Source organism: Amphiprion ocellaris, chromosome 18 (genome assembly GCF_022539595.1).
Source record: "Amphiprion ocellaris isolate individual 3 ecotype Okinawa chromosome 18, ASM2253959v1, whole genome shotgun sequence".
Taxonomy (NCBI): domain Eukaryota; kingdom Metazoa; phylum Chordata; class Actinopteri; family Pomacentridae; genus Amphiprion; species Amphiprion ocellaris.
The window spans coordinates 32,724,135-32,736,279 of NC_072783.1; the positions used below are offsets into that span (position 1 = coordinate 32,724,135).

The following is a 12,145-nucleotide window of genomic DNA, read 5'->3' on the forward strand; positions in this document are numbered from 1 at the left end:
TTAAAAAAGTTAACTTTCCCTCCATGGAAATGCTCCCATTTTTGTTCCAATCGAGCCAAAACTATGATGACAGCAACAGCGGTCACTGCTGTTATTTAATCTCCCCGGTCTGAGATAATGTAACTGAGTCATCCTGGACTTTAACAGAGGATGCGATCATCACTTTTTAAAAGTTTATCGAAAAGTATTTGGAAACAAATGAGTAATACCCCTAAAAAGCTCCTCTGTTTTGTGCATAATGAGCCGATCGCTGACAGGAAAAAAAGGCAGTCGGCATGTTTTCGCTGATGTCTGATCTGCTTTTCCGACGACACCCACAGACTTGGCAGAGTTGGATCGCCTGCAGGACGCGCTGTCACTCGACCAGCAGGGACCTCAGCACTCCTCCTCCTCCGCCTCTTCCTCCTCCTCCACCACCTCCTCTTCCTCCTCGTCCTCCTCCTCGGCGGCCAGGGAGAACGGACAGAGCCAGAGGAGGACCCTCAAGGACTTCAACTTTATCAAGGTTCTCGGCAAAGGCAGCTTCGGCAAGGTGCGACGGCTCAGAGGAGGCGTTTTGAGGGGGATGTTTATTTGTTTACTGCTCATTGTGTTTATAATTAAACTGGTTTTTGATTAACACCCTGCTCACCAGGGTTCCCATTGTTCAGAAGAGCAGAAGGAAGGCAACATCACCAGAATAGACCAATTCACATGTAAATTACGTTACATTCAGGAAGCTGTTTGAACATATTTCATTTTTAATTCTCCACTACATGCAACATAAAGGCGTACAGTGGGTCGCTTGTAATGACTAACCCACCTGACTCTGCTTTTAGCTGTGTTACAGCTCATTGTGTTCATTTAATGGCCTGCAGATTTACTGTTTTGTCCCAGCCTCGCTACTCTCATCAGCACAATTTCCAACAGCAGGCGGCAATAAAACCTTTACAAGCTGACTGTAGGTTATCTGTCCAACACCAAATGGTGAGTTAGAGAGACTAGCTGGTGGACATAGTGGAGCATTTAGCAGCCAAAGAGCTTTTTATATCCCTCATAAGCTGGTGGAGACCAAAAACAGAGCTAAAAGATGGTGAATATTGGTCTTGCTAATTTTGCTTCATAACTTCTGGATATCATCTTTAGAAGCTGATATGAATGTCTACTAGTTGTTTAGCTAACCTGAAATGCCTCAAAAATCTATTATTGATGCTTTAAAGTGGGTTAGTTTCAAACCTCCTGCTATATTTTTTAATAAGAGCTGAAACATTGTGACCACTCAGATGAAGGAGGATGAATATTGAATATCTTGAAGTAACTTCCATTTATTAAACACTAAATGAACAGACAGTTCTCGTAGTTACCATGTTGGATGTGGGAGAATCAGATGTCGTAAAGTCCTGAGCGGCTTTGATAGGGCTGTACGTTACGGCGAAATGGCTGCTTGGCGTTTCTCCAGAATAACAAGGATTACAGGGTGCAGCCTGTTAGAAGCAGCGAGTATCTCCCAACAGTGACAGACTCTGACCGGGCGACCTGGTGTATTGGAACGTGCCCACGGTGCCACAAGTCCTGCCAGCTTCCAGGACTTAAGGGATCTGCTGGTAGTCATGGTGCCAGAAAGCCCCAGGGCACCTTCAGAGGTCTGGAGCAGGTTCAGCAACAACATATCAAGCAAGGGTGGTCATAATGCGTGGGCTCATCAGTATAAACAAAGAGCAGAATCTTAGCAGTAACATTTTTTTTATTGTGTAATCTGCTTTTCGTCATCCGGGGTCAGTAGCGAGATAAAAGCAGGAACTTCCAGATTTGGTTTTACAATAATTCAGAGTTCTGATTCAGCTGATGGATGTGATATAAAATGTCATATTATAAAAATATCTTATGTTATAGAAACACGAAAAATGAAAACTGCATTTTGTAGGTATCGAATGATTATCGGCCTGGATGATTATTGTGGCCGATATTTGACATTTTTCAGATTGTCGGTGTTTTTATTGAGCAATTACTGGCAGATTAAATGCTCTACTTCAGGTCTGATGCAGCCTCCTCTCTCTGTGGTCCCACAAATTGTTCTCAAGCAGCTAAAACTAAACAAGAAACACAAGCCGTTGCCACAAAGCAGGAAATTAGCTCCTCTCACATTGGCTAAGGCTAACGGCTAGCGGCTAAGTTAGAAAACAGCCACAGTTTTACTTGAAACAGAGTCTGGAAAACAATAATTAATAATACTTTAAGATATGCAGCTTAGTGGGCAATAAAAGTGACAGAACAGAGAAAGATTAAGAAAATAGAGAAGAACAGCAGACATAACTGCATGAGACAAACTGATTAATCTCAGTCGATCCCTCATAAACAGAGGAGATAATTTAATCACTCTTATTTGAAAGTCAGTTATAGTCACCCTTATTATTGAAGAAGTCTAGTTATGAATGATGTGCTGTTCAAACATTGCATTTAATGTATGTCAGTTCCAAATATGAGTTATCAGCCTTTCTTGTTTGTATTTTGTGCAAATGTGGTGTCTTCTTAGATATTGTTCTTATCAGTTTTATCATTGTTATTGTGTCTTCTTAGCCTTTGTTTTTATCCGTTATCATTTTATTGTATTTTATCTGTTGCTTGCTCTGTAAAGCACTTTGATTTGAAAGTGATATATAAATAAAGTTATTACTTAATGCTGTCCGTCTCTTCTCCAGGTGATGTTGGCAGAGCTGAAGGGGACAGAGGACGTTTACGCCGTCAAAGTTTTGAAGAAGGACGTGATCCTACAGGACGACGACGTGGACTGCACAATGACAGAGAAGCGAATCCTGGCCCTGGCCCGCCGACACCCCTACCTCACCCAGCTCTACTGCTGCTTCCAGACACGAGTAGGACCCCGACACGAGCACATTCAATGCTCCCGCTTTGTTTTTTATTTCTGTCTTATAGTCTTTTTCTGTCTCTGTCCCTTCCTGTCTGCAGGACCGTTTGTTCTTTGTAATGGAATATGTGAACGGAGGAGATCTGATGTTCCAGATTCAGCGATCTAGGAAGTTTGACGAGGCTCGCTCTCGTTTCTACGCAGCCGAAGTCACCTCAGCCCTCATGTTCCTGCATCGTAACGGAGTCATCTACAGGTAAACTCACCTATTTACCTCGTAAAATGTCTTAGAAAAAGGATAGAAAGGCTTGATAAATCAGGATTGAAGAAAAAAAGGATTCTAATAACTTGGTTGAAGTGATTATTCGGGGATATCATACGTGGTTCTGCTAGCAGGAATGCACCAGATGGCTTTACTTGCATTACGTGGTGGTTCTCACAGTTTTTTTTTTACGGTGCATGCTCACTTCTCCCAGAGAGCTAAACTGTTATGGAAGGCAGATGGTGCCAGTTCTTCTTGTCTGTCTGCGTTTTTCTCTCCCAGGGATCTGAAGCTGGATAACATCCTTCTGGATGCAGAGGGACACTGTAAGCTGGCAGACTTCGGTATGTGCAAAGAAGGCATCATGAACGGCGTTACCACCACCACCTTCTGTGGCACACCGGACTACATCGCTCCTGAGGTGAGCTGCAGGAGGTGACACTGTCTTTAAAGACCCGCAATACCTTTTTATTTATATATGCTGTACTGATGCTGCATTATTTTAGGTAATTAATATAACGTACAGAACTGAGATGATGATACTTGAGTTAGAAGACCTCTAAGACTGGTTAAAAACCGACTGAGCTGAGGTTGCGATATCCAGGTCCTCTCAGTCAGTTAACCTTCTGATCCCAAGCAGTTTCTGGGTCAATGTATGATTGCGGGACTTTTTGTATCATAGTCGACATTTTTGCTGTTTTCAGATCTAAAATCAACATGGCCGCCTATAACCAAACACCACATGGCATTTTAGAGAAAGATGCTTCTAAATATTATATATACAACTGAGGAAAATGTGAAGTTATTTCTACAGATATTGTAGTAAAGCTGTTGACTACTTTATATTAAATCAGTCAGAAAGCCTTGGAGTCTGGCCAGTCTTTTCTTCAGGAGGAAATGACATCATGTGGAGCAGGTCATGTGATCTGGAATTAACACACTTCCTTCAGAGGTGTTTTTATTATGGGGAACTTAGTGGAAAGGGATTTCATTTGATATTTTCCAGATAAAATTTGATATATTGCCAAAAAAAAAATGTCTGTCATGATGATCTCAACTTAATAAAAGAACACAATCCAAACTATTTCTGGATCAGCTCATTTTATTATTGTTTAGCTAATTAGAAGGTGGTTGGTATTAAATTCAGACGGTTATTTAGTTGACATTTTATTGATATCCAGTCATTTTTTTATTAATAAGTGATTGTTTCCATAATAAATAATGATGGAATTTGTAAAGACATGATCATAATGAACATAAAAGCATTAGTATCCCACAGACTCTTAATTATATATTGACCCTTCTACATGTTTTTTTTCTCCCTCCATTTTTTCTCTCTGCGGGCTCATTTTTTACTGCGTCTCTAAGGAATAAGCACAATCATGGCTAGAAGTAGAGAAAAGTCAAAAATTTCTGCTGTAAACTGTTACACAGTTAGAATGCTACAAATCATCAAAAGAAAAAAACTGGAACCAGCATGGCATGTACACTTTCACTAAGTGCCTACAGTTGTTACCAATTCTGGATAAAAACCCTGCATACTATAGATATTTTCCTGCTTATGTATTTAATGTGTCTCCATAGTCTTTGCTCTGTGAAAACACAACCTGCAGTTCAGCTGAAAGTCTCAGACTTTTTGTCATGTGACTGTTGATCATAGCGGAGTTACTAATAACTTCCCGGCTGTGCCAAGAAGTTCAGAATTTTTGGTTTTTCATGGACCAATGTTTTTTTTTTCTGGTTAAAGCAAACTGTTTATTTTTTTGATCTTTTGAATGAGATACCTAGAATGAAGTAATGTTGATGAAATGTCACAATTTTAAGCTGAGATTTGGTAAATTTCTTGACATCACAGATGATTATTGGAAAGTTGTTTTCCTCTGTTTTTGCACTTTCAGGCTCTGATAAACCACAAAAAATGACAATAATATATATATCATTTTAATACTCTATATCTGTAGTTTTCAGTCTTTAAAGGATTTCTAGCCGAGCCAGAGCTGACTGAATTCTCACAGATGTGGCAAAAGAAGACATTTTACAACCGTCGACGCAGGCTGTGTTGTTCTAACCTTGATTTGTAAACTGATTTCTATGCGTACAACCAGTTCTTCTTTATGAATTTACATTTTGAAAGCCTGTATTTCACAGGGAAATACTGTGCACACACACTATGCATAAATCTGCTCGTTGTAGGTAGTTTTCAAATTTAGTTTTCCAGAATACTAATCCACAAAACTGGAAAACTGGGTGACACAGAATAACTAAACAATATTATCTGAAGAGTTTCAGAGAATTTGGTCGAAACAGAAGGACTTCTATTTTATTTTTTCTGGTTATTTTCTGCTTGTCTTTCCTTTTTTCTTTTCCACTAATCTTTCTATTCAGATTACTGTAGCTTTTTGTGATTGATTATATCTGTTTATTTTCATAATTACATTTTAATGTACTTTTTTATGTCCTCCTCCATTCAGAATTATGTAACTGTCACTTCAAGTGCGTGTTTGATGTTCACTGTGGAGAATGATGTATGAGTAGTTCAGCACTATAGATCTGTTTTAAGATTCCTTTGCTGAAGGAAGTTTCTCAGCTTAGATCTCACGTTCAGACATGTCCACATGAGGAGGATCTTACTGGTTTGGGGTTAACTTTGTTCTAATGTGTAGTTAACGTGAGACTGGAGTTAAACTAGTCAAACAGATTTTCTTTGCATATTCATAAGTTCCTAATTTTTCTTTTGGAAAGGAATAAATGCACTTCTAAGAATTTCCAACTAGTTAATTGAGCTTCTTTATAATAAAAAAAGACATCAAACATAAATTATTGTTCAAGGCCAAGTACTGTTTTGTCTCTTAAAACATGCCTGGAGGGGATCTTTCTGTAATTAATTTCAGTTCTTCTTGGTGACATTTAAAAAGGCTTCTTTGTTAGATGTTATGTAGCGCTTGCTTTCTCTGCACCTCCTAAAAATGTTAAAACACAAGGCATGAGGCGTATTCTGTATGTGAGTGTGTTCTAATGGACGTGAGATGCAGAACGTCCCTCCATGCTGAACCGTGTCTCGTTGTTGTATTCAGATCCTGCAGGAGCTGGAGTACGGAGCCTCTGTGGACTGGTGGGCTCTGGGGGTGCTCATGTACGAGATGATGGCCGGACAGCCTCCGTTCGAAGCCGACAACGAAGACGACTTGTTCGAGTCGATTCTCCATGACGACGTCCTCTATCCTGTGTGGCTCAGCAAAGAGGCCGTTTCAATCCTTCGAGCGGTACATGTTGCCTCCTCCACCTTATCCAACGTTCTCTTTATTTGATTAGCAGTGTTTGAAGAGCTATTCAGTTCTCTTTCACTGATTCCTCCTGGTGCTTAAAGCTGTCCCGGGCAAATTGAAGGATGCTTTAATTTTACTGTAATTAAATTCAGTAGCTTATGTTCCAATCAGAGAATCTACTGTAAAAAAAAAAAAAAAATCAAGTCGTCTGGGTTTTTGTTCATACAAATGTGGTTGGAAAGAGGCTGTTTTTGAACATCTTGAAGCTGATTTTTCTTTTCTGATTCTACAGAAAAACCCCAGAAGGTCTTTTGGAAACATTTAATGCTGCTTTGAAAGTATTTATAGAATCCTCAGACTCTTCTAACTGTATAGATGTGAAAATATTCCATCTGTTGCATGAAGTACAGATTTTCTTGCAACTCTATTTTCTATCCAAGAAGCCAGAAATGACAAGCTGTTGTGTCTTTGCTCCAGTTGCATAACACAAAAAAATATCATGTTATTTAGTTTGAAAATAACAAAAACTACATTCATATTTACAGACAGAAGTGCTAATTTGATCGAAGTTGTACAAATTAAGCAGGGAGAGATTTCACGTCTGACCACTATTTAGATTTTTATTAGAAAAGAAAGTCAGACATGCGGGAAAAAGGAGTTAAAAATCTTTTTTGTGCTGCTGTGGACAGAATATTTATTCACTCACAGGATTTTTATAGTCACGGCTCCAGACATACTGTCACTGTTATTACATAATGACTTGATTGTAATTATTTGAGATGACCACAATCATTCAAACTGTTTCAATTCAATTACTAATTCAAAACTAAATGTCATGTTTTGATTTGCACGACATTTTTCCACCCCCTTCTTCTATAGTTCAATGGCACCTCGAGGCGTCTAATATGTGACTGAGTGCGTTTCAGTGAGCATTTATTGACATTACCGCTGTGGATTTACATGTATACATGAACTGTATGTAAAAGATGTGCGTAGTGACCCTGAAATTACCCATTGCTATGTAGACGACAGTTCTGAAGCCGTTCTTAAGCCTCAAGTTTGGCATCTGACCATCACCATCTTGGTGTTTCAAAACTGAAAGTAATGAGTGAGCGGTGAATCTGACTGGACAACCTGAGGATATTATTCTCAGCGATACTGCAGCTGCCCTGTTTTCTCGTCAGTTTTACTCTAATTTGGATCATAATATACAAACTTAACATCATATTATATTCAGAAAGTTGTAAAACTGGCAATTGAGGTCATAATCCTTTTAGGAAAATGTTGACTGAGGTAGCAAATCAAGTGAGAAGTGGTGCCGTTTTCTCATAGACTTCTATACAATCTGAGTTCAGATCTGTCGCCCCCTGCTGACTGTTAGAGATAATGCAGGTTTAGTGCTATTCCACTTTGGCTTCATTTTTTACACCTTCATCTTCATATACAGTTTGTGGTTGCAAAGCCAATCACCACAGTACCACTGCAGGCACATTTTGGTTTTAAGTCAAATGAAATAGGATACCTCAATACCTCTGAGGAGGCAATTTGTTGGTTTTGAAGCAAGTATTTGGCAGTAAAAGGTGCTAATGCCATTTATGTAAAACTAATAAAGCATAAATGAACCATAAAACACAATTAAATCATTAATAGCAATTATTTGTGTTTCATGACCAACACTTTCAGAAAAGCAGTAAGTTTTTTGGTCTCTGCAAATGTGGGGTTAGGTTGCATGTAGATGTTGTTTGAGCAACAGGTAAAAGTAGTTCTGTCCTTGAGAACTAAAAAGCTAACTTTCAGGAAAATGGAGTGCAGTTTTAACCTGGATGGCTTCATTTTGAAATAGACGCCTGTGACCTCCAAAAGTTAAGTCTGAAAAAAGGCACTTCACAGAAGATATTCAAGCTTTCATCAGTGTCCTGGTGCTCGTTTGGTCATCGTTGTCATGCAGAGGTGTTACATTGCATGCTTCTCTGATGCTGAGAAGACTACAAAAGTCAGTCAAAAAGATTAAAGTAATAACAATGTGATCATAAAACCACAATAGCTAAGACACAGCACAACAAAAGTGACACAGCTTCCCGTCACAGTCGGTAACACCAACTCTCTGCTGACCGGTTTCATGTCTCTGCTGCTACGCCTCTTTGTTTGTACCGTCCACAGAGCCATTAATGCCTCGGCTCTATTATTAGCACTGAAATGGTTTTTGCCCAACCCCTCCTTCTGTTTCTGTCCATTTTATGGATGAAACCGCAGCCGAGTGTCCTGAGGGAGCCGGCTTCAGACGAATATAATTTCAAATCACATTTCTGGGTTTTTTTTTTTTTGTGTGTGCAGTTCATGACAAAGAATCCGGCCAAGCGTCTGGGCTGCGTGGTGAGCCAGGGCTGCGAGGAAGCCATCAAGACCCACTCCTTCTTCAGAGAGATCGACTGGATCCTGCTGGAGCAGAGGAAAGTCAAACCACCCTTTAAACCTCGGATTGTAAGAAACACACACACCATAGCACATCCCTCACAAAACACATTTTACATCCCACAGTCTGTAAATCTGAAAAGTGTTCACTGTGATGATCTTATATGACTGTACATTTCATTAGATCTCCTTGTAGTTTATTATGTCACAGGCTTGACCAGTGCCAAAAGTTGTGCATAGGGTTGAGTGACAAATTGTCAATCTTGTTCCATTTTCTTTGATCTAAAGTTTGCATGAATTAAAGCAGGACTGTGTAACTTTTCTGAACAGCAGCCACTGATGACTTGAACCAAAGACACATGATTTTATTATCTATGTTAAAGAGTAAATAAAGTGAGCTAACTGACGCCTTGCACCTCAGTGGCTAAAAGTAGAGAAAGCTCAAAAATGTCTTTTATGCAGTCTAACAAGGTAGTAATTCCATAAATAATGATTAAAGAAAGAAAACAAGAAAGAAAGAAAATTGAAAAATTGAATTTCTTTTCAATTTTTGTTTTATAGTAAATGAAAAAATATGCAAAGTGTCTACAGGTGTCAGCAAAACTAAATAAAGGGGGTGCATAATTTTCTGCATAATTTTGATATTATTATTAGATTAACTACGTATGAAGTTATTATAGATGATACAACTGACATTTTTCGTTTGTTTCCATTCTTGTCCACTCTCTGCTGCGTGCAAACACAGCCTGCAGTTCAGCCGAGAAGTCTCAGGACTTCTGATTGCAGCAGAAATGATTTTAATTAAATATTATGGTTTTTAAGCTTTTATTTAGTTAATGAAACCAAAAGTTACACATGATTAGTGCAAGGACTGTTGGAAAGTTGAAAATCCAACAGTTTTTCCAGTTTAATTCTTGAGAGTTTATAGGGTGAAAGGTATCATGTGGCAGCATAGCAAAGTTTCCGAAGGAGCAGCTAAAATCATCAAATTGCACAAGAACATGCAAAAATAAAGATTAGGGAAAAGTAAAATATATAGGTTCGCAAAAAATATTCATGGGAAATGAAGTGAAAGTAGCAGGAATAGATTTTTTGTTGATTATTTCATGAGTTTTCTTGCGATTCTTAAAGGTGTCTCCTACACCTCCATTTGTGTAGATAACAGCATGCTTGTGTGTGTTAAAATACAATCACATTAAAATGGCAGTATGTCTAATTGGGCAGAAGATGTCGCTATAATTTCATTTTCACAGCACTAGACTGCCATATAGTTTCTTCCTCCGACATCATTTCCCCGTTCTGTTTGTGCAGAAAACCAAGCGAGACGTGAATAACTTCGACCAGGACTTCACCAAGGAGGACCCCGTGTTGACGCCCACGGACGAGGCCATCATCCGACAGATCAACCAGGAGGAGTTCAAGGACTTCTCCTACTGCGCTCCTGAGGAGACGCAGACCTAAGATGCACACACACACACACACACACACACACACACACACACACACACACACACACACACACACACACACACACACACACACACTGATCCAGCAACACTACACCTGGCATACACGTACGCACACACACAAGCTGACACTCAGTAGAACCATAACTCCCTTTACAAAACACACACACACACACACACACACACACACCGAGTCACTCCTTTACTTTGAAACTATTGGTTGTTGTTACTTTATGGAATATTATTTACTTGCATTGTGTTGTTCTTGTTGCCTGGGTTTTGTTATGAATATGAACATAAATATGAATATGGATATGAATATGCACACCTGCACATGCTCTCACAACACACACGAACACGCAAACACTACGAGTTTACATGCTCTCACGCACACACACACACACACACACACACACACACACACACACACACCGCTACAAGCTCACTGCACATGCTCAGACTAGCAGACACACACACTTCCACTGCTTCTCTCCCAGCACTGTTCTACATGTGGACTGTGGGTGCTGGGTGCAGAGGCCTGTATATAGCCTGTGTTGAGTGGCTGTATTGTGTTTGGTATCGTCTGCTAGTAACGCAGCGTCGTGGCGCATGGACAAGCAACCCTACCTGTGTTATTACTGTCATTATTGTGGACCAGTTAGGGCCAAAACTCCCTTTGTGCAATACCCTGACTATCTATATATTTTATGACTTGTTTGTTCATGTGTTTCGTTTTTTTTTTCTCCTCAAAATGCGTTTTCTTTCGGTTATGGTATGACTGAAATATTGCTCTCACTGTCCGACACACTCACTCTCTCTGTCCTCCAGTGTGTGTAAAAGTGAATGTCGACATTTTACAGGCTATTGAACTAATTATGTGGAGCAGAGTGTTACAGGCGACCTGTGTAGCAGTGAAAAAAAAGCCCGATTTCCAGCCATTTCATCCATCTGTTCGTTTCTTAGATTCCGCGTCTGTCCTGCAGTAGTGAATGTGCCGGCCCGTGGGCGTTTTTTTTTTTTAGTTTTTAAATCGTGAATGTACTTTTTTGTGCGTGTGAATGTGTGATATTTTTTCCCCCTTCCCTGTCATGTGTGACTTTCTGTTTCTGTAGCTACCATCAGTGTTTTCAGCCTCATTCCCCTCTTCCCTGCCTCCAGCAGCCGTCTCACTCAGCCAAAACCACTCGCTTTTCAGACTTTTGCTTTTTTTTTTCAAGAATGGCTTTTCTTTATTATTGCTCTTGCTCTTTTTTATTATTCTAATAATAATAATAATAATAATAATAATAATAATAATAATAATAATAATAATAATAATAATTATTATTATTATTATTATTATTATTATTATTATTATTATTATTATTATTATTATTATTATTATTGTAAAGTGTATCTGGAGGAAACCTTTGTGTATAATACTATAGCTATACTATTATAGGTCTGTTACAGCCGGGTGATAAGAAATGTGGAGAACCAGCAGCTGAATTACCTCTCATTTCAAACACACACACACACACACCAAACACCACATACAGACTCTGTCCTTTGCTTCCTCCTCCTTCTCCTCCTCCTCCTCCTCCTCCTCCTCCTCCTCCTCCTCCTTCTTCTTCCTTCTTCTCACTGTTTCTTTCTTACAAACAAACACACACATGCACACACAGAGAAGGACTGTGGTTTGCGTGTACTGTACAGTGATTGGAAGGCGAGCTGGTTTGCTCTCTGTGCAGTAGAGTCGGTGTGTAGTGAAGCTTTGTGCACCCAGGGGTAGGGCTGTTCCTGGTCACACTATCTTACTCTGTGCCAAAATGTAGTGCAACAGCCGGGCTAGTCCTGTCTGGTCTGATTCCAATAAAACACTGAGCTGTCTACATCAATCCCAGACTCCTCTCTC

The 12,145-nt window shown here is 39.5% G+C and overlaps 1 protein-coding gene across 1 annotated transcript in view; it reads left to right on the forward strand.

The window, feature by feature from the left end:
* The window catches only part of prkcea (protein kinase C, epsilon a), a 48,804-nt gene extending 36,676 nt beyond the window's left edge, over positions 1-12,128 (forward strand). The window contains exons 9-15 of the mRNA XM_023284383.3: positions 321-532; positions 2,679-2,852; positions 2,947-3,101; positions 3,390-3,528; positions 6,182-6,370; positions 8,708-8,854; positions 10,097-12,128. Of these exons, the coding sequence (XP_023140151.1) occupies positions 321-532; positions 2,679-2,852; positions 2,947-3,101; positions 3,390-3,528; positions 6,182-6,370; positions 8,708-8,854; positions 10,097-10,246 (1,166 nt within the window). The 3' untranslated portion in view covers positions 10,247-12,128. The remainder of the gene's footprint in view (positions 1-320; positions 533-2,678; positions 2,853-2,946; positions 3,102-3,389; positions 3,529-6,181; positions 6,371-8,707; positions 8,855-10,096) is intronic.
* The last annotated feature ends 17 nt before the right edge of the window (positions 12,129-12,145 follow it).